At 43.8% G+C, this 24,072-nt stretch overlaps 1 protein-coding gene across 1 annotated transcript in view; it reads right to left on the bottom strand.

Annotated features, from left to right (window-relative positions):
• AMFR (autocrine motility factor receptor) overlaps window positions 1-22,374 on the bottom strand; it is a 487,879-nt gene extending 465,505 nt beyond the window's left edge. The window contains exon 1 of the mRNA XM_069215844.1: window positions 21,927-22,374. Within this exon, the coding sequence (XP_069071945.1) occupies window positions 21,927-22,166 (240 nt within the window). The 5' untranslated portion in view covers window positions 22,167-22,374. The remainder of the gene's footprint in view (window positions 1-21,926) is intronic.
• Between the last annotated feature and the right edge of the window lie 1,698 nt (window positions 22,375-24,072).

Genomic DNA, 24,072 nt, shown 5'->3' with positions numbered 1-24,072 from the left:
TGTTCAAGGTAATATTGAATTTCCACTATAAAAAGTCTTCAATTGTAACACCTGCAATGCCATATATGCTATTATCTGCCCATGCCCCTAAATAAACATTAGTCAAATCACCAAAAAATAAAGATAGCCATTTGCAAACATAGGCATTAACTCTGATGTAACTTCCTCATTGCACAACGACTTGAACATTTCATTAAACATGGCCATCCAGAAGACGACATCAGATGGGAGGAGATATCAGTCATATCAACCCCAGAACGACGGATACTAGAGCAATTGCTGAATAAAGAGGATTTGAAGTGGAAATTAAAGATGGATGTTTTCTTCACTGTTAAGGTTCTTTTTCATTGTGTCCAAGAAGACTGGATTTCATTAATATAAAACAGAGTAGGGTCCTTTTACTCCTCCTTTGGAGATCCTCCAACACGTACTTCAATTGATTTTACTACTGGATATTTTATAATATGGGCCTTTGCTGCTGAAAAGAATGAACTTCTTTTCCAGAGACTTAAGTATGTCTTTCTGTTGTTTCCGAAAAATGGAACAGAGCACAAGATTCCCCAGGGCCTCTTATATTAACATGCTCAAGGGGCTCTTAAGACAAGTTTTGGAAGAGTCTACTAGAGAATCCTCACCAGTATTCTTCACTCTCCTGCTTTCTTTAACAGTCTTTGACTCCGATTGACCTACTTTAAGACCAACATGTGAGAACGTGACTGTGGGATATAACTGCCAGGGCTATCTGATTTTTCACACTGAATTCCAGACTGATCTTGTTGTGCCAAATTGTCAACTTTACCTACCTTTTGACTATTATTATCTTGACATGCTTTTTATGCCTTCCACCACCCTAGGAGCCAGATTTTAATGAATGGCAGAAAGAGTAACTAATGAGTGATCAGAATTATTAATTCACCTTTCTAATAGGCTTATAATGGGAGGACAGAATTACTTCTAGGCAGTGGATCAATTCTGAATATTGAAAATAGTTCCCTAGGAGATTATAGGAGACCCTTAAGTCAAGTTCGGGGGTTACTGATAGTTCTGGATTTGAGGATGATTTCATACTCTGAGTGCTACTGAATAACTTCATTGTTGTTGATACTTTGTATGTATCACACAAAGAAGATTAACCTTCAGCCTTTCCAGAGCGCAAATGCTATCTGTGCAAATGTGAGGTAGAGTGAAATCTAAAATAGTTGATACAACTGGTGTGACGGATACAGCTGAAAAGGGCACAATATCCGAGTCCCTGTGTATCAAATGAGAACTGATATCATCAGATACCTTACGGCCAAAAACTTGTTTTTTCTTCTTATTACGGCAACTTTGTATTCTTGGGAAAGGTAATTCAGTTTTTAACTCCATTTCAGATATGTAGGCTGGAATAGATGCTCATTCTTTAAGGGCACCTGGGTGTCAGGATTTGTTTTGCAAGGGATTTGATTTAATCTTTACACATGATCTCCTAGAGATTAGTCTTTCAGATCTGAATTTTCGTGCTTACAGATTAAATTTCAATCAGATTTTAAATTTGGAGAGGATATTAGAATAATTTGCATTCATTTTGTGAAGCTTTACAGGGGTTAAATGGTTAATAGGGATAAACTCTTCCTCTGAATAATCCTTAGGGTGAAGGAGAAAGAGTCACTCAGATGTCCTTCACTGGGGTCCACAAACCACACCTGATGTCGCCTTCATGCAGCATCTACTCATTGACACCGAACCGTCACAACCAACTCTCACATACCACAGTCAGTGCACCATAATCACCAGAGGATTTTGCTACCAGTAAGGTCTGGTAGGTGCCACAGTTTATGAAAGCTGGACCTAAGGCTCTGGCTGAGTGGTCAGAGAGGGACGCAATGTGTAAGAGAGGCAGCTGCAGGGCACTGAGTAGCCCTGATTGCTTCTTCTGTAAACCAAACAGTGGGAAAATTGCAGTATTTGTATCTTATCTTCTATATACCTAAATCTTCATGTTATGAGGTTTAAACACACAATCAGAACATAAGGCCTAGTGACATGCCTTATTGTTAACTGCAGCTACTGACCCACAAGTATAAGCAGGCAGGTAAAAGTAGGCAAAAGGGCAGGTAGACAGGCAAGAAATAGCTACATGTAGGCTCTCGAATGTTTGGCTCAACGCAGCAGATGTAACAATAAAATATTAATTGCAGCTGAGACCCCAACGTAACCCTGGTTAAACTGTAGTAGACTTTCATCAACTTTATATCCACTCGTCGCTCATCATCTTTCCTTTTTAGCATAATCTAGTCTTGAAGCCAAGTTTAAAAAGAGACTTGCAGAGTATAAAACCTTACTACAATGTGTAAAATCTGCTTATAACACTGATAAAAATAATAAGGCCAGAAACAAACAAAAAGAAACATTCAATAGCCTTAAAGAACTCACATCGCCTAAAAGGCCATCTACAAAACTCACACAAAACCTACAAAAAAGTTACGTAACAACTGAAATAATTTATTTGTCAAAAAAATATTACTTAAAACAAACATTAATGCAATTAAATTGGATCACGGGGTATAAAACTAAAAACAATTGCAATGCTCTCACATCAATTTAAAAAGATTTATGAGAAGCGCTTGCTAGCACTTACGGTTAAGATGTTCAACATCTGCTCTGTGACCCCAAAAATAGTAAAGAGCTTAGCTTCAGTTAAAGGAAACATCTACTCAGCCTACTAATTAAATCCTGTGATCAGTGCATTGTGCCAGAACTCTTCAGGATCTCCAACTTTTGAATAAGCAAGGTGATGACTTAAATATTAATAATGACACAATAAATGATCGAACTGTTTTTCTGCCCCATTGAAAATTATAGAGGCACAAATGGCCCAGGAGGCCTGCCAGTAACAACAAGTCTCCAATTTTCTACATCCTTTGCAGGCAGGCCTCCCTCCCTTGCACAGCACAAAGACAGTCATCTTAATAGCAGCTGATGACTTAAGATGGGACAACAACCAGGGACTAGTTTGCACCCTGTTTTTGCTGGATTCATCTGCTGAAATCGACATGGTTGACCACGGGATTTTGAACGACCATTTGGAAGAGGCTGGATTACAACGACTGAAATATACTTTAGAAATGCTTGTACAGTTGATATAGCTATTACATGTTGTGTGTTACGAAAAACCTGACAAAATCATGGAACCCTGCAGGGAGAAGGAAAATTAATTGTAAGACAAACTGACTTTTGACCTCTGTGTCTGAACACAGAGCAAATGTGACAAGAAGACTTGAAGGCTTCTTTATTGCTCCTCTACTTTCTGGCTGAACAGAATATCTGTTTCTTGTCAACTCGCCAGAAGGGGCGAGTATGTCCTAAAAAATAGCTCAACTTGATAAATTATAACTCACCATGGTGATTTTTCGAGGCCTGGTGAACTGGATCTGGCTAGGAAAAACACGAATGCCAAAGCCAGGTTCAGGCCAATTTTATTGTGGCGGAGGCTTAAACCTACCCCTGAACTAAGTAACAGTGCTGAGGCACTTAACCCCTCGGGTGCCCAGGATGAGGTGGTCTTGTCCTCGGCCGTGGTGCTCAGGCGCCAGGGACGTAACCACCTCGTCCTGGTACCTGACCTCAGGGGAAGCGCTAGCACACCCCATCCCCATACTCCTCCCCTGAGGGCCTAGCAACCCCCTCCCATGGGCAGGGATGGAAGGGGAATCGTTTTCACTTCTACACCCGCCCCCCCTTCCAGTCCTCCTCCAGTGACGTGAGACATCAGCACGCGATGTCCTCATCAGAGGCCGTCCCCACCATGCTGGAAGCTCAGCGTCTAGCACGATCAGAAGAGAAATGCCTTGGGGGAGGGGGCAGGCAGAGGCATCAAAGGCCTTTCCTTTCCTTTGATGTCTCTAAGCAATTCTGCAGCCTGATTGTGAAGCGAACAGGCTGCAGAAATGCCCACTAGACACCACAGATGTTTTTTTGTTATTTATTTTTTATGAATAAGGGGCCCCTTTGGCAACAGCCACTTCCCAGTGGGCCAATTTATTATTGGGCCTTTTCTGCCCTCCAGGGGAAGATAGGCCTATTTTAATTAGGGGGGGGAGGGGGGAGGCAGAACCTACTAGACACCAGGGAAATAAATATATATAAATATATATATTTTTTTTTTTTACTTTTATACATGTGTGGAGCGACCTCTTGGGCAAGGGTCGCTCCCCTGGGGGGAAAATTGCTATTAGGCCATTCCTGACCCTCTTGGGGGCAGATCAACCTATTTTCATTAGGCCGATCTGCCCCCCAAAGGGGGGAAGAAACCCCTAGGCACCAGGGATTTTTCTTTAACTAATGGGGAGCGACCCCTTAGGTAAGGGTCACTCCCCTGGGGGGAAATTTTATGTCAGGCAATTTCGGCCCCCCTTGGGGGCAGATCAGCCTATTTTTCTTAGGCAAATCTGCCCCCACGGGGGGGTAAAAACCGCTAGACACCAGGGATTTTTTTGCACCAATTTCACGCAAGGGGAATGACCCTTTAGGCAAAGGTCGCTCCCCTGGGTGGGGGGGGGGCAAATTTATTTTAGGACATTTCTGCCCTCCTTGGGGGCAGATCGGCCTATTTGTATTAAGCAGAAACCACTAGGCACCAGGGATTATTATTTTTTTTTTATTTTTTTTTTACAGATGGGGATTGACCCTTAGGTTTCCCTAGATGGCTGCTGAGTCCAGGACCAAAATCGCAGATGCCCCCCCTGCAAAAACAGGCAGTTTTGTATTTGATAATTGTGATGTGTCCACACAGTGTTTTGGGGCATTTCCTGTCGCAGGCACCAGCCCCACCCATACAAGTGAGGTACCATTTTTATCAGGAGACTTGGGGTAATGCTAGGTGGAAGGAAATTTGTGGCTCCTCTTAGATTCCAGAACTTTCTATCACCGACATTTGAGGAAAACGTGTTTTTTGCCACATTTTGACGTTTGCTAAGGATTCTGGGTAACCGAACCTGGTGAAAGCACCACAAGTTACCCCATCCTGGGTCCCCCTAGGTGTCTAGTGTTCAAAAAATATATAGGTTTGGTAGGTTTCCCTAGGTGCCGGCTGAGCTAGAGGTCAAAATCCACAGCTAGGGACCTTCCAAAAAACACATCAGATTTCAATGTAAAAATGTGTTGTGCCCATGTGGCGTTTCCTGTCCCAGGCATTAGGCCTACCCACACAAGTGAGGTACCATTTTTATCGGGAAACTTGGGAGAACACAAGTGTTATTGCCCTTGTCTTTCTATACATTTTTTCCTTCCAAATGTAAGACAGTGTGTAAAAAAACAAAAAGACATCTATTTGAGAAATGCCCTGTAATTCACATGCTAGTATGGGGACCCCGGAACTCAGAGATGTGCAAATAACCAGTGCTTCTCAACACCTTATCTTGTGCCCATTTTGGAAATACAAAGGTTTTCTTGATACCTATTTTTCACTCTTTATATTTCAGCAAATGAATTGCTGTATACCAGGTATACAATGAAAACCCATTGCAAGGTGCAGCTCCTTTATTGGCTCTGGGTGCAAGGGGTCTTAAGGAACCTACAAGCCCTATATATATACCTGCAACCAGAAGAGTTCAGCTGACGTAACGGTATGCTCCTTTTGAAAATTTGACATTACAGGAAAAAGTTACAGAGTAAAACTTGGAAAGAAACGGCTGGTTTTTTCACCTTAATTTCAATTTTATTTTTTATTTCAGCTGTTTTTTTCTGTAGGAAAATCTTGTAGAAGCCACACAAATGACCCCTTGCTGAATTCACAATTTTGTCTACTTTTCAGAAATGTTTAGCTTTCCGGGATCCAGCTTTGGTTTCACACCCATTTCTGTCACTTACTGGAAGGAGGCTAAAAGCACAAAAAATAGTAAAAATGGGGTATGTCGAGATCCTAGAGGACTCGGGCTCCCTTGTTAAAACATCTGCAGAAATTGCACATAGTTTCGCCTCCTACTATACGCGTCTATATGCCAAGCACCCACGCCCCCCCATTGAGAGAGAGACCCCACTACTAAACGACATTACCCTTCCGAGGGTGCCCCCAGAGGCGAGAAATAGATTGGAGGAGGCCATTACCCTTGCAGAGATTAGCAGTGCAATATCCAGCCTGGCAACGGGCAAAACCCCGGGCCTGGACGGCTTCCCAGCAGAACTATATAGTAAATGCAGTGATATCCTGGGTCCCCACCTACTTAACATGTACCACGAAGCTGAAAACCAAGGCCGCTTCCCCACTGAGATTGACCAAGCGACAATTGTGGTGATCCCCAAAACCCAGCCCCCTTCACGACAACTGCTCAGCGTACCGGCCCATCTCGCTCCTAAATGTCGAAATTAAGGTACTCTCCTCGATCCTTGCCTCCAGACTAAAGGAGGTAATGCCCACTCTGGTTCACCCTGACCAATGTGGCTTCATGCCTACCCGTAGTACCAGGCACTGCATCAGGCGGTTACATCTGGCTTTGGCGCACCGCAAAACTCTGTCACACAAATACTTGGCACTACTTCTACTTGATTTTGAAAAGGCCTTTGATACGGTGGATTGGTCTTACCTCGAACAGGTCCTGCATAAAAATGGGCTCGGACCGAAATTTAGAGGATTGGTGAAACTCCTATACTCTAATCCGACTGCCCGAGTCCGGGTGAACGGAGTAGTCTCCGACCCGTTCCCCATTGGCCGTGGAACGCGACAGGGATGCCCGCTATCCCCTCTACTTTTTGCGCTAGTAATAGAACCCTTGGCGATACTACTAAGAAGCGACCCACTGATTGAGGGCTGGCACTGGCCCATCGGTTCGGAAGACCGAGTGGCATTATACACAGATGATGTTCTCCTGTATATCTCCAACCCACCCAAAAGCGGCCCGCGCGTCCTAGAAATCCTGAGACTTTTCGCAGAAGCCTCAGGACTGATCCTGAACCCAGCCAAGTCCCTGCTAGTCCCCCTGCACCGCTCTCGCGACTGTATAGACTGGCAACGAAACATCCCAGTTCGGAGAAACAGCTTCAAATACTTAGGAATACATGTTTCACTTCTTCCCGAGTTAGCGTGGGAACTTAATATCGCGCCACTAACAAAGAAAATCAAGCTCGACCTCCTGCGCTGGAAGGTGCTTCCCCTGAATCTACTTGGCAGAATAGCGCTGTACAAGATGATGATCCTCCCCAGGCTCCTATACCTCCTACAGAACTTCCCACTTCCCGTCCCCACGAAATGGTTCAGGGAGATGGATTCCTTAGCGCGCCAATTCATATGGGGCGGAACTCGCGCACGATTGTCGCTTAAAACATGTCAGAGGGACATATACGAGGGGGGCTTAGGCATGTCTAATGTCCAATACTACTATCTAGCGATACATACAGTTGTGATTAATGACTGGATGGGAGGTGGTTGGTCAGACCCCGCATACAAACTAGAACTACAAACAATGGGCTACCCACAGATCTTCGGCGCCCTTTATGGGAATCCGATCCCTCGAGATACCCCAGATGTAACCAAAGTGGTACTACAGGGATGGCGGACGGCTCAGAAAGTGACGGGGTGGTGGGGACGCCTTACCCAACAGACCCCGCTATGGCACGGGAGGCAGCTGGAACATGTGGCAGGTCTGGAGGGCCTTCAGACCTGGGACAACATAGGTATCTCCACTCTGGGTGATATCTGGGAAGGGTCACATATGCGGTCCTTTCAGGAACTCCAGAAACAATACGCCTTGAACAAGACACAGTTCTACCGATATCTTCAGTTGCGTCATGCCCTACTAGTCCATGTACAGACTGGGGACACCATCCCCGAGCATAGCCCCATGGAAGCCAAGGCTCTGATGGGAAACCTGGGCAGAGGAGGGATTTCCCAGATATATCGCACCCTAACTACCGTCGCGGTGGGCCCCCTGGGAGGACTTCGCAAGAGGTGGGAGGATTGGGTGGGTCCCATGGAGGACATGGATTGGACAGAAGCACTGATGGCCCCGCGCTCTCTTACAATGGCCACTCGCCTCCAATTAATACAAACCTACTTTCTGCATGCCGCATATCTCACGCCCGACAAACTACACAGAGCGGGCCTCCGCTCCTCGGCGGAATGCACACGTTGTGGGGGCCCCACAGCGGACTTCTTCCACATGGTATGGGCATGCCCGATAATAGCGGCCTACTGGGGTGCGGTTGTGCAGGAGATTTCTGGGGTCTTACAAGAGGAGGTGGAGAGGTTGCCAGTGCCCCTCCTCCTGGGGGTCATGGGTGACATTGGGCTGCGAAGATCAGACCGGACCTTTTTAGGGGTGGCATGCCTGGTGGCCAAGAGGGATATAATGACAGAATGGAAGGCAAAGAATGCACCGACACTGACTAAGTGGAGACGGGGGGTGGATTGGTGTGCGCAGCGTGAGAAACTTATATATGAGGCCAGAGGTTGCTTAAATAAACATAACAAGATATGGGGGAAGTGGGAGGGCATGGCAGGCTTTTAGGTTTAAAGATTGTATATTATATGAATCAACAAGGTGTGGGGGGGACCTAGGATTCGACCAACATTGTTTAAATGCCCGTTGGCATCATGTTGATTTGTACTTATTATTGTTTTCATGCAAAATCAATAAAAATTTCTTTATCAAAAAAAAATGGGGTATGTCGAGTAAAATGGCAAAATTGTGTTGAAAAATGTGTTTTTCTGATTCAAGTATGCCTGTTCCTGAAAGCTGGTGATTTTAGCATCACAAACCCTTTGTTGATGCCATATTCAGGGAAAAAACCACAAGCCTTCTTCTGCAGCCCTTTTTCCCATTTAAAAAAAAAAACGAAATGTTCGTTGTATTTTGTCTAATTTCTTGGTCTCCTCCAGGGGAACCCACAATCTCTGGGTACCTCTAGAATCCCTCGGATGTTGGGAAAAAAAGGACGCAAATTTGGCGTGGTTAGCTTATGTGGACAGAAAGTTATGAGGGCCTAAGCGCAAACTGCCCCAAATAGCCAAAAAAGGCCTAGCCCCTCAGGGGGAAAAGACCTGGCAGCGAAGAGGTTAAGGATATAACCAGGCAGGACAGATTCCACAAGATTGATTAGAGCAATAATAAAAGAAAGCTACTTCCATACCTGGGTCTGCATGGTCTTTGGGAGGAATAATCGCTGAACATATTTTAAAATTGTATTGGCAATGGGTGATTAGGAGAGAGTTTGAAAACTGCTCCAGAGGTTCCCTGACTATGAATTTTGTGTGGTTCAAGTTAAGCTCCCTGTATGAAGCGCACGTGGACTGCATCACTGTTCCCTTAGATAGAGAACAGTATGTACAGTTTAGGATAGGCTCTTTGCCCCTCAAGTCATTCACCGCAAAATGGTCCACACAATCGGAGCCCTCATCGATTTGTCCAACCTGTACAGGGGGTAACGAAAGCATAGCCCATGTCCCGTTTATCTGCCCAGGGTATGCCCAGCCTAGGCAGTGTTGGATTAGACCGATATGTCAATCTTTGGGCACAAGGAATTGCCTAACGGCCATGAGGATTCTACAAACTGACCCCAGACCACTGTATGCGTGGGCCGTCGCAAACTTCTTGGGATGGATATGGTAAATTAGGCATAGGGCAGCTACTTAGGCACAACTCCTGAGGCTAATCATAGTGACTATATAAAAAAAAATTATGTTTTGATTTATGCCCTTATCTGCTTGGTACTATTTTTCAACTTATAGTTGAACCTCCCTGAGCACCTTGCACGTGGCACTTTATACAAAGCACTTTCAACTGTATGATCTGTGTGTACTTTGTAAACAAATGTTCACATTCACAAGGTCCTCAGCCCAACGTTTTTAAGAAAATGGATCGTGGTCAATTAGCTTTTAACCATTCTGTTTTAATCACTACCTAAGACATGTTGATGTCACGAGATGCTGTGGTTATGACACCAAGCAATTATTTGTTATATGGCTTTTTATTTCTTTTGGTTTTATCTTGTATTTTAGAATGTTTTATGGTTGGAATAATTCCGAAATAAACATATTGTATTGTTTTAAATAAAAGAGTATATAAGAACACAAAGTAAAATATGACAAACAGTACACATAGTCCACTGAGGTCAGGGCTCTAGCATCCCATATGCAGGCCTCTGAATCTCCTATCCCCCTAAATGCAATGGTCATTGCCCATTCAATATATGCGGCATTCAGGTTAATCCCCACTAGCAGTCCAAGTCTCAGACATCCCACTCCAACTCTAATAAAAGTCATAAGTGTTCCAGCAACTGAAGTGCTACATAGCAGAACAAGTTCCCTGGGGCCTACCGGCCCTGCAATCAAGTCTTTCCTGCTCCTCCTGGGGTTGCGCTACCAGAGTCTCCAGGATCATTTCACTCTAGGGCATCGCAGAAGGCTGCAGCAGCTGCTGCGGGTAAGTAGCACTCTATGCTCTTCAGGGACAGAAGCTGGGCATCCACAGCGCATCCTCCAGTGAAACTTTAAGTTCTTCTAATCCTTCCCACAGATGGGTTGCAGTAGCTTGAGTTGTGCACCTCAGTCAGGGATCAGGCACGCACAGGTCACCCTGGTTTCTTCTCCTCTCAACAAAAGCTGAACCAGGCAGTATCACGGTTTCTTCACGGTGGCCTCCTCTGGCATACGGGGTCACTGATTTGAACCTTTACGCAGGTGACAACTATATCGGTGCAGCAGCTGTCTCCACGCTCCTCGTTATGGGGATCCACTCATCTGGATCCCCCACTAGACCTCGCTCCCTCAAAGTGCTTTCCTCTTCTTCACACATTTCTATTGGCAAGCAGGCAGGCAATGGTGCTCCAGGATATAGGAGCAAATGGTCTTTGATTTCCCTAGGTGATATCCAGTCACCCAGCTGAGAGACTGGCATCCCCAGTCCCCAGGCCTAGTCACCGGCAGAAGTCTTGCAGAGCTTCTCCTCACTCAGCCTGATTGGCTGCTTGGCAACTGATAATTTTTGGGGCCCTGAGCTCCTCTTTTTATAGTCCATTTCCAGACACCAAATGTGATTTAGGGACTGAGTCTTTGAAGTTTGTATTGGGGCTTTGTTTCCTTTTTAAGTTCCCACTCCTCTGTCTGCTCCTTCCTCCTGAAAGCAATCCGTCACAGCAAGAGCAACTCCAAATCTGATAGCCTGACAATACAGGCCATGACTAGGCATTCACACACAGATGTCAGCCACAGTGTATGTGCATCAAAAGATTACCCCAGTGTTAGGGATAAAGATGGCCGTTTAACATTCCAGATTCTACAGGGCAGCGCTACCTCACACTGCTTAAAATGTATGCTCCTAACCAGGCGCAGGATGCCTACCTTCAGAGGGTACTGCAGGACCAATTATCAAGGGTGACAGGGGACATCATCATGGATTGGGACCTGTGTCTGGTGCGGGACTCAAATCTTGTTAGGAACATGGTATCTTACCAAGGCACAGTGGCAATGTCTGCTCAGCTGACGAAAGGCATCATGTACCTGGGCCTTGTAGATGTACTGCACATACGACACGGGGAGGTGCATGGCTACTTCTATTCCATGTGCATGACTCATACTTGTGTATCGACTATCTTTTTATCACACACGTCCTCCTTAAAGACCTGGACACTGTAGCCATATTGGTTATCTCTATCTCAGACCATGCCCATGTGGAGCTTTGTGTGGTCCTGGAACACGTGCAACCCCAAGAGATCCTCACACTGGCATCTCCCTCCGCATCTCCTCCGAGACCCCGTCAAAGAAGAGGCCATCCGTAAGGGCACTGTGGACTATTTTGAACTCAACGCTCTACCTGACACTTCCTTGCACACACTCTGAGATGCATTCAAAGCTACAACATTTGTGGGGGTGGGGAGGGGGGGGGTGGGGGGGAGAGGTGATCTCTACTACTGTTATCACCAGAGCACAGGAGACTAGTCTGATAGAAGCAGGTTTGACGGCTGCACCCTGGAACCGGTTTCAGGGTATCACCCTTCATCAGCCAGGCTAGCTTGAATCCAGTGGCACAGTGAGCCCGGGACCCAAGTCTGGGCATACCAGAAGCACTTATGGTGACAAAAGGAAACAAACACAAATAACGGACGGAATGTAGAACCAATCAAACATTCACCCGCAGTCACAGATCTGGGTTTAATCCATCAATTGTTTTGCTCACCATTCCACCCCAGTTTGGACCCAGCTATATGCAAATGCAGAAGAAACAACTCCAAATCTAAATGTCCATACCAAGCACAGGCCATGGAAGTAACTAGAGGGTCACACATGGATGTTAACTACAGTAATATTTGCTTCTTAAAGTCACCCCAGGGACTCAGTCCAAAACTTTAGGATTCTCTTATCAGCCCCATGTCCCTCCTCAGATATTACCTCTTTCTGAATCCAACAGCACCCTTTGAAGTGTACTTAAGAGATCTGCTCTAATTCCTCCAGTGTGTCCAACCCAGCTCACAGGAATGTAGCAATCCACAAATCTGTCTGGGGAGGATTCCTCAACCTACTAGTGTTTCTCTAGACAGCCCTGGGTCTGCCAAAATGGAACACAGAGTCTTCAATGTATTGTACCATTCGCAGGCACACAAACCCAGCACAAACATAAACAACACGCACCACACAGCTCAACATACTATATTTATGTGGGCCAAGGGTTAGATAAGCACACAGCAACTGAACTTTACACCAGAGTCCTATACACTCCACTCTAGTGACATAAGTAAAGAGGCCTCTTAACTTCTACTACTCACTACATGGTAATGGTATGCTGCCACCACCACTCATGACTCTTAAATCCTGGCACAGGCAGTAGCCTTTCACCACTATGAGGGCAGGGCTTAGGTCGCCTCTGCCTGTCCAACAAGACTGCAATCCATGAGGCAGGCTATGTCATGGCGCACACAAATGATCCATGTTCGCCGATGACAACAAAAATCAGCACCAGAGATCCAGACATAGCTGCAGCTGGGGCACTCAGGATAAAGGTGCTTGTCTGTCACCATACGAAGGACTTTTGCGTCCCAACAGGCAACTCTACCAAAAAGCAACGGCACTACTAGTTCTGGTAGACTCCAACTTTACCCTAAAACCACAAATATTCATGATACTATCTAAATGTATTTTTCTTATAAAAATACTTCAGAAAATATTACCTATTCTCTCATTTGAAGCATGCAAAGTCATTATAACTGAAGTTATTATTTCAAGACTAGGTTGTGCCAGTGTCCTCTACCAAGGGAGACCTAATAAGAATGCTCGCCACTGGCTTCAGATCATTCAGAGTGAAGCAGCAAAACTGATTTTTCAACTCTAATGACATACTTGTGGGACCCAATACCACAAAATTTACATTGGCGTCCAATAACCCTGCACATTCACCTTAAAACTTGCTGCCTTACGTTTAAGAGCATAAATAATGTTGCCCCTCACTTCCTTTTTAAGAAGATAAAAAGATATAGGCCATCACGAAATTTGAGATCAGCTCATTCTAATCTCTTAATCGTGCCTAGATAACAAAAGACCAGAGTGGGAACTTGCAGCTTGGTGGTGAAGGCCACACTAGTCTTAAATTCAGTTTCAGATTAAATCCGGCAGACACCAGACCTACTGTCTTTTTGAAGAAAAAAAAAATTGTCTTTTTTAACAACCATTTTCATTTTAATCAGCTCTACGAATAATACATTTCACCTGGTACTGAAGGACGCCAACAAACCTATGGTATACAAGCGCTCAATTAATAAATTTAACATAACGTGCATAAGGTCTTCCATGTCCCCAACATATGTCGGACCGTAGTTGATATGGTGAAGGTAAGCCCTGTGTAATACACCAAATTGAATTAGGCTAAATCATGCACTTCTTGATACTTTTGTGGGGAACACCACTGCTGGGGCCCTTTACACATCAACCTAAGTTGCGTCCCATTTTTAACTCACCAATTATCCTTATATTTATAAAAATGACTTCTTTCAACCATATCAACTACAGATTGAGGTTTGTGATGAAAGGAGTAGACTACATCAATCAAATAGTTCTTGGTCCCAACTACGACTAGCCCAGTCCATTTGTAAAAAGCTTGAAATGATGGCCCCCTCATTCTAAAAGGCAGTGATCAATGTAATGCTGTCATATTTGGGTTTTGGTTTAGCATTCAACAAGTTTATCCTTTCGTTGGCCTTGGCACTGTCAAATGCACAAATTAAACATTCAGAGCTGAAGCAACTAGAAAATAAATGTTCATATCCTTAGCTTCACAGTCAAAATATCAAAGATCACGGTAATTCCTCTTGACACAGATCATCGAACCAAAAGGGGGTCGGGTGTTTTATTAATTAGTAGGGAAGTGAAAACTGTGCATGTAATATAAATTTAGCCACGGCTGCTTTCCTAATCATTCTAGCAGAATGGTTACAGTCATTATAGATTTGAATATCAAAGAATTCTACTCACTAGGGACACTATGTGTAAGTGAACCCCAAATTCAGATTGTTCTTATTCAGGACCTCTAAATATCTATGTAACTATGTATACACATGCAACCCAGGTAATAACTAAATTGGCAATTTATTTCAGCTACACGATAATGAGCTGGTGCCATTCCTCAAGAGCAGGGACCATGTTGCCATCCTTTCACAGTATCCCATGTGGAGACTACCATACGTAGAGCAATACAGGAGCCATGGTCGCCTCTTACATTTGAAGCTAATAGGTTCTATCAGAAAGTTACTAACTGTGGAATAGGATGAACCCAATCATTACCACGAGCTTCGCAGAGTGCCAGAAAGGATAGTCAGAGTGATCTAAAAATGTTTTGGTGCTTCAAAGCCATCTGTATGCTTGAATACGGCGGAATCCCTTCAAGAGTAACAAATACAAAATACACAAGAGACTGCAATTCCTACGCAAAAGGCTGTCACCAATTTCTTTATTACAGTCAAGTTGCGACAGCTCTAACCACCTGTAATAAGAACATGATGTAGCTATCCAACTGCTGTAAGTTATTACAGTTTAGGTCTGACCTTATAGTGCCTGCTACAGAGCAAACATCTAATGTGAAGGGCAGGTCACAGAGCATACTAACCCCTCGGGTGCGCAGGACGTAACGGTTACTTCCTCAACTTCATCGCTCCAGTGCCGAGGACGTAACCATTACGTTCTGCTATGGGCCCCCTAGCGCTCCCCCGATGGCCAGACACCCCCCTCCCCTGGGCAGGGATGGAAGGGGAAATCACTTCCCCTTCCATCCCCGCTCCCCCCTTAGGCAAGGGTTGCTCCCCTGGGGGAAGGGGGCTGAATTTTTTTAATTAGGCCGATATGCCCTCAAAGGGGGGCAGAAACCACTAGGCACCATGGATTTTTTTTTATTTTTTTTTATTTGTTAGAGATGGGAGCGACCCGTTAGGCAAGGGTCGCTCCCTGGGGGCGGGGGATTTATTTTAGGCCATTTCTGCCCCCCTTGGGGGCAGATCGACCTATTTTTTTATTAGGTAAATCTACTCCCCAAGCGGATCAGAAACCACTAGGCACCAGGGATTTTTATTTTTTTACAAATGGGGAGCGACCTCTTAGGCAAGAGTCGCTCCCTGGGAGGGAGTGGGGGCGGGGGCAAATTTATTTTAGGCCATTTAGATCAGCCTATTTCTATTACGCCCAGCTGCCCCCAAGGGGGCAGAAACCACTTAAGCACCAGGGAGATGGTGGTGTGCTTCACATGCACCCCGCACCATTTTCTTACCCACAATGGCATGCAAACCTCCAACTTCGCTGGAAATCACACATTTTTGTGATGGAACCTTCCGTAATCTGGAGGAATCCACAAAATTCCTACCACCCAGCATTGTCACATCTATACTGATAAAAAATCTGCCCCATTTGTCAGCCAAAAAAACATTTTTTTTCAAACTGCCTTTTTGGACCCGCTTTGGTTCCCCCTCATTTTTACATGTTTTTGGCTCTTCCCTGTCACAGGCAGTTGGCCCACATGCATAAGTGAGGTATCTTTTTACTGGGAGACTGAGAGGGAACGTTGGGTGGTACGAAATTTGTGCCGGTGTGCAGATTCCACAAAGAAATGTGGGAAAATGTGATTTCTTTAGCTAAATTTGAGGTTTGCTGAGGATTCTGGATAAGAAAGCACTGGGGGATCCACGCAAGTCACACCTCCCTGTACTCCCTCAGGTGTCTCAGAAATGTTTGGGTTTGGTAGGGTTCCCTAGATGGCTGCTGACCCCAAGGACAAAATCACTGGTGCCTCCACAAAAACAGGTAGTTTTGTCTTTGATAATTTTGATGTGTCCACATAGTGTTTCTGGGTATTTCCTGTCTCGGGCACTAGGCCTACCCACGCAAGTGAGGTACCATTTTTATCGGGAGACTTGGGAAAACACAGAATAGAAGAACAAGTGTTTTTGTCCCTTGTCTGTCTCTAAATTGTTTCCTTCCAAATGTAAGACAGTGTGTAAAAAATAAGTCTATTTGAGAAATGCCCTGTAATTCACATGCTAGTATAGGGACCCTGGAATTCAGGGAATTAAAAATAACCACTGCTTCTCAACACCTTATCTTGTGCCCTTTTTGGAAATACAAAGGTTTCCTTGATACCAATTTTTCATTCTTTATATTTCACCAAATGAACTGCTGTATACCTGGTATACAACGAAAACCCATTGCAATGTGCAGCTCCTTCATTGGCTCTGGGTACCTAGGGGTCTTGATGAGAAACAACAAGCCCTATATATCACCTCAACCGGAAGAGTCCAGCAGACGGAACAGTACATTACTTTTGAAAATCTGACATGGCAGGAAAAAGTTACAGAGTAAAACGTGGAGAGAAATGGCTGTTTTTTTTGCAGCTCACTTTAATCTTTTATTTTTTTTATTTTAGCTGTTATTTTCTGTAGGAAAACCTTGTAGGATCTACACAAATGACCCCTGGCTGAAATCAGAATTTTGTCTACTTTTTAAAAATGTTTAGCTTTCCGGGATCCAGCATTGGTTTCGCACCCATTTCTTTGACTAACTGGAGGGAGGCTAAAAGCACAAAAAACAGTAAAAATGGGGTATGTCCCAATAAAATGCCAAAATTGTGTTGAAAAACGTGGTTTTCTGATTCAAGTCGGTCTGTTCCTGAAAGCTGGGAAGATGGTGATTTTAGCACTGCAAACACTTTGTTGATGCCATTTTCAGGGGAAAAAAACCACAAGCCTTCTTCTGCAGCCCTTTTTTCCCCAATGTTTTTTTAAAGGAATTTTTTGCTATATTTTGGCTAATTCCTTTGTCTCCTCTAGGGGAACCCACAAACTCTGGGTACCCCTAGAATGTTAGAAAAAAAGGACACAAAATTGGCATGGGTAGCTTATGTGGACAAAATGTTATAAGGGCTTAAGCGTGAACTGCCCCAAATAGCCAAAAAAGGCCTGGCACCTGAGGGGGAAAAGGCCTGGCAGCGAAGGGGTTAACAGATGCAGTGTAAACAAAGAAAAGATAAACATGTTTTTGGTAGTTCTGATGTTTTTCTAAAATGAACAGTGATCAATAGAAAGGGAATAATTATATCAATGTGTGTACATCTGTTAACACCAACGCATCTCTGCAGGTTTCTAAACCTGAGCTGCAGATTTTTTTTCCATCTGACTTACATTAAAAGGATTCTAATTATTTTTTGCAAAAAATTACTAACTGCTTTTTTATTTTTGCACTACAGATTTAACTTTTATTGCTCGTGTCTGCAAACATAGTATTGCTTTTATATTAAGGAGCGGGAAACCAAGGACTGAAACAGTTTGAGGAAAGGGTGGTGGTGTGCTCATGTATTACAAGGAATAAAATATTCTCAGCCATATGTTAAAAAGATATTGCAAGTTACCTTGGAGTTCCATGAACTTGTAAAGAAGAAAGTGACAGTGCCAAGAACATCTTCATTAGAATACGGGACTCACTTAAATTAAGGGCTCAAAAAGGTGGGTACATTATTCGCAAACTGCTGGCTGCACAAGCAAACAGCTATATTGCAGAGATTAGAGACAAACATAGCGGGGGTGCAAGCTACTGATGCGTAGAAGATTTCAGTGTTCCATACTCACTACCAAGCACCATATACAGCAAATCCTACTGACCCTATTGTTATATCCACCTCTCTGGATGCGGAGGCCCTCTACCCTAGGGGTGTGGAATTTAATTAAATATCTATTTGTCCATGGGACAGGCTGCTTCATAAATCTTTTTGTCCGTTTTGTGCAAGTAGTGCAGCAACACATTATGGAATCAATTTCATTATATAAGAGCTCAGATAATAGTCACTCCCATTGTGTGAGGGCTAATACTACAGCTGGGCTGGAATACTAGCAATTTCCTTATTTTGCCACCTTTCCGCAGATCTACATACTGGAGCTGATTGTACCGTAAGCAATAGTTGAAGGGCTGGAATGCTGTTTTGAGTCTGTGCAAACTTACTAACTTGCAAGTGTTAAGGGTTTTCACCAGCTATTCCCTAATCGTTTTACCCATACTGAGAAAGGTTGGAAACTTACACCTGATAAGAGCAGAAGTAAAACTTCTTCCAGGGCTTGGAAAAAAAAAGTGGTTAGAGGAAAAGTGAATTTGTAAATGCTCAACAGATTTTAGCATGGAAAAATCTACACATGCATATTTCTTTGTGCTATAATACAGTTCACAAGTACGATTTCCTGGCCTATGGAACTGCCAGGCCCATTCCACATTAGTTGGAGCCAGTTAACTGTCAGTCCACAACTGGCAGAGAGGGACTGCGGTTGACTCTTCCCCTCCTCATATCTTCATCCACATTTCGGCAGGCCAGCCCACCCTTATAACAGTACTTTGCGCAACTGTGTGGTGTCCTCTCCTGATCCAGGCAGCAACCTCGACTGTTTGGGAATTTGGTTTGTTTGAGACTAGACCTGGTGCAGGTAATTACTGTTCAAAGCATCCATAGTGTGTACCTGCAGGCATGTGAGTCTCTGTAGTGTGTGAAAGTATGTTTATGTGGAAGAAGTATCTATATGCTTGGGGACACTACAAGGGATGTTCTGTCTGTCTACAGGAGGATTGTATCTGAACATGGTGGAGGTGTGTCTGTGCAGGGTGTATCTCTGCAATGGATGTGTGTCAGCATAGGGGTTGTGTCTCTGCAGGAGGGTTTGTCTCTGTCTAGCTGGTGGGCGTGTGTCAAAAGGGAGTGCATGGGTCTATCTAGTTTGGGTCCGTGTGCATCTGTGCAGTGGGAGGAGGGAGTGTGTCTCTAGGATGTGTGGCTGTGCAGTACGGGATGTGTTAGTCTATGCAGAGGTGTGTGCATCTGAGAGGTTATGTGTCTGAGCAACTGGGTTGTGTGGCAGTGGGGTGTGTTTTCTATCAAAGGGCTGTCTGATATTGCCATTAGCTTGTGCGTATGTGAAGTAAGTCAGTAAGGCAAGAAGAAAGGGAAAGAACCAACTGGGTTGAAAGCAGGCCTGGTGTCGTATGACAGATAGTACCTCTCAAACAACACAGAATTCCTGATCCTTTTGTCTTTCACTGTAGAACAGAGCTACTCCACCTTAATATCAAATCCACAATATTGTACTACCAGACTATTGTGTACGAAACATAGATGACCAAAATATCAAGAAGGTAATATATAAGTAAAGATTCACTGTTCATAACTCCAAAGTCGATATCCTGGTCCTCAATGTTTTGGCGGCATGATGTTTCTGTTGTTGAAATTTCAACATACAACCACAATGAACGGATATGCAAATGCATTGTAGCTTACTTTTTGGACATGGATGTCCCAACTATCGTACCTGATGTCAGTAATTTAAAATGATTTACTATTGGGTTTCACTACTTTTTGGGTAATTGGAGAGGATATACATTTTCTCAGCAATAGAACCAAATTTTACTTTAGCATTTTTTGCAAACAATTACAAGGTCAGTTTTATTAAAACAAAAATTCATTATTTCTGTGTGAGCCCACATAATTGATTTAGGAAGCAGGAGGGAGAAGTTGGTTGTTTTACAGGACATTTAGATTTCTGTTGCATGTTGTCCCATGGACAAGTAGATTATTTAAAAATGTTAAAACCACCGACCCTGGCGAAAGAGACATATCCCTTACATTCAAGGGAAGAGAAAACGATCTCACCACAGCTGCTTGCAGCAGTGAAAGTGGACACTATCATTTTGCCCTAACTATGACCTTTGGATTCAGAGGGTGTGGACAATTAAGAGATGAGAAGCTAATGTATAACCTGATTTAACAAATTGTGGAACAGAGAGATATCTTACCTAACTAGCCGTCACACATGCCTAAAGAGGCTAACTGCACTGGGCCTGATGGACAGAGATGGATTTTTTTCTCTACTGTGAATGAACTTGTTAGAATAACCTATGGTGGTGTGGGTCCCGGCTTAAACAGAACGTTGGGATTGGAATGGTATGTAGTATGGGGGTTGGGGGTTGGGTGGGGAGGAGGGGTATATTTTGGGGGATTAGTTAGACAGGCAGGAATGTCCGACTGATGTTGTGTGATTCCCTTTACAAATATAAATGGTTAAAACATAAAAGACTAAGAATCACATGATTTCTTACCTATAAGAAATACAAGGGATAGGCTCAAAATGCACCAGACGCTGTTCATCATAAGCCTGGTGTATGCCAGCCTGTGGTTTTAAGGTGCAATCTTGGGTATCTCACAAAGCACACGCCCCCAATGTTGACTATTTGGAATGAGTAAAAAAACCCGGACATGAACTTCTTTATAATGTGGCAAAGTAATAAGTTCTGCCCAAGAGTTTCAGGCATATTACTGCTATACTAAGTTATTACAGTTGAGCAGCTGTGTCCTTCCTTTATTATATACAACAGAGTGGGACACAAGTCACATATTATATATGGAATTTTAGATGGGTAACAGTGAATTATGGGGATGTTTTGCACCCCTAGGTTCTGAGTGACATCAAATAAAAACCATGGGCAAAGCTCGAATTGTCCATGATTCCACTCAGAACCCTGAAGTGAAAAACACCCCAGTGATTCACTTTTTAACCATATAGAAATTGTATGTTAAGTTTGGCCTTGAAATCATCTGCCCCTGCTTTCAACTGCAAGGCTAGGGCAGAGGACTAATGGGGTGCCACACATAACAGTCAATTCTCTCACTCCCAAATGTGAAAAAATGACTTACCTGCCACCCTTAACCAAACCCCCACCAACGTCCCTCCCCTCTTACCCTCTCCTGCAACTCTGCTTTCTGTCAAAGCAGATGATCCGCATTGTACTGACAGGCCCCTCAGAGGGTTCTGCCAACCTGGCTTGGAAGGCCTTTATGATGTAGCAACAGTGTGCAACGAGTTGTGTTAATAACTGTTGCTATGTCATAGCAGTGAGTTACCACAGTTAGAATCTGGTGTAAATGACAGAAGCTTCCTATGGATCTCATGCATAACATACCAATAATATGGCACAATAAAGAGAGGAAACACCATTTACATGTCTAACACCTAACGTACAGCCTCTAGCAATGGCTGGATGGATGGAGGATCCGGGATCCATTAGGGGCATGTTGAGGATACAATCTACACATGTACTGCAATGTTCGAAAACATGCTATTTACACTGCAAGAATGTGGCCCATGTTATTCATACATTACAAGGACGAAGACTACATCAAGTATACAACGGTGAGGAGTTAAGAATACTATGTATATTAAAATAGTACATAACATGCTCAAAGTAACATTCAGAATCAATGTACATGAAAATAATGACTTCTGAGATCGTGCTATGATCTGAGGTTAGGAACATTGTAAGGATGCATGGGATTCCCGATCTACGTTTACTATTATGAGAACTTTTGGAAGTCGGGGGGAACATTAAAAGAAAGACTCCTGACTCTGGGCTAATTTAAGATGTTTTGGAGATGTAAGGGCAGGAGAAAACTCACCCAGACACAGAGGCTGTCAGAAACCAGGTAGTAGACGAGTTGCATGGCCAGGTTTCCGTCAACTGGTCCAGGCTCTGCTTGGAGTTCCTCCACCGCCTCCTCGCTCTCCTCCCCATTCCTTGGCGGTTCGGTCACCCCCCGGTAGGCGCTGAAGAAGCTGACGCCGAGCAGCAGCGCGCTGAGCCAGGTGTAGGTACGCAGACTGGGCCAAGGGAACCGCTCCAGGAAGAGAAAAGGCATCTCCGATAACAAGGACCCGTGGCGCGACCCTAACGGGCCGTCTGAGGCCTCTCGACAAGTCCAAGAATTTTCAGTGAGACACCTGTCAGACGTGGGGTGTGACGGACAACTGACAGGTCAAAAGGAGGACAGCAACTGCTGCGCTAGGCACAGACTTCAACAGACAACCCGAGGACTACAGACACCTGACAGACCGGAAGTTCAATCTGACGCCCATACTAGGCCACCCCCGTGTAGTTCTACGCCGCAGGAAGCGACGTTATCACGTTAAACGTCACGCGCACGGTCTGCTTATTTCTGAAGGTGTGCGCGGGGGGGGTGTGCATGGAGAGGGAGAAGTCCGTGAAATACGACGCTAGGAGAGTGAAGAAGTTGAGACACCAAAGGGACAATTATAAATGACGATAAAAACAGAAAACTAATATAGCAATAAAAAGCCTACGAAACGAACAAGAGTAAATATAGAACAACAAAAATAAGGTGATAAAAACAATTAAATTAAACGTATTAAAAATATTGGCGTGTGTGTTGCAAAGGCAGGGCACAAGTCCTTAAAAAGCAGTGGGGAGACTAACCAAGTTACACAGTATAAAGGTGACATCACGGCGCGTGACATCACACTTGGCCTTACAACCTATGACCTCACAGGAAGTGGCATAAGATAGATCATAACACCCTAGACATACGTTTAGCAGTTCTATCACGGCTATATTTGAGTGCATTCCAAGTAGTAGACAAATTAGCACACACAAGCTTCATCACCTTAAAGACTTTACGACACATCTTCCCCCACCTCGGATTTCCACACAAGGTGCAAGCTACCATCTCACTTGTACTATCCAAACTGGATTATGCCAATAGCCTCTACCATTGATCATCTCTCTCTGTTATGAAAAAACTACAACGTATCCAGAATTCCACAGCCAGGCTACTTCTACATATAAAGCCGCAAGCCCACATCTCCCCTGCCTTGAGAGCACTACACTGGTTACCCGTTGCCAGAAGATGCACTTTCAAGCTGCTTTGTATCACCCACAAAGCTATACATGGAACAGGACCGCTTTTTATCAGAAAGAAAATGACCAAATACATCCAACAAAGAACCCTCCACTCAAGACTGGCACCCCGCCTTAGAACACCACCATACAAGAAAAAGACTATAGGTGGTACATCCTTCTCCGTCCAAGCAGCCACACTATGGAATTCATTACCCCCAACTATAAGAGCCACAGATAACTTTCTTGTCTTCAGAAAACTACTCAAGAGTTGGCTCTTTCCTTCATAACCACCTTTTTCGAACAACTATGAACTGCATATGCCTATGTGGATAAATATTTTTTTCAGATTATATGTATATTTCTATTTATTTATAGTTTCTTTGGAAAATATGTATTGCTACTATGTCATAACAATAAAATACACACACTCTTTAAACCTGTCTAAGTATTTTTTTACCCATGATTCTAATTATGTATTATATGTGTGTGTGTGTGTGTGTGTGTGTGTGTGTATATATATATATATATATGTATATATATATATATATATATATATATATATATATATGTATGTGTATATGTTGTTTCTGTGCTTGGCATGTTTGTGGATCATTGCATGGCTCCTGGTTTTTTTTCTTTGGGTTGTTATATTAGATATCTATGAATTCCTGCTCTCATCTTATCACACTTATCTACTCATCACTCTTATGTCATGTCTCTATCAAACTATCCTCCATTCTCACTCTGACTCATCCCAAATCTCTTCTACCACTTTCATCTCCTAAATATCTCTGCCTAAGCTCTTCCCTCCACATCTAACTCACCAAACCTCACTCTACCTCTGTGATCTCCCACACAACCCTACTAAATTCTCCTGCATTCATCTCACCCTGCTACTATGCTCTCCC

Source organism: Pleurodeles waltl, chromosome 12 (assembly GCF_031143425.1).
Source record: "Pleurodeles waltl isolate 20211129_DDA chromosome 12, aPleWal1.hap1.20221129, whole genome shotgun sequence".
In the NCBI taxonomy this organism is placed as follows: Eukaryota; Metazoa; Chordata; class Amphibia; order Caudata; family Salamandridae; genus Pleurodeles; species Pleurodeles waltl.
This window is presented reverse-complemented; position numbering and strand designations above follow the sequence as displayed.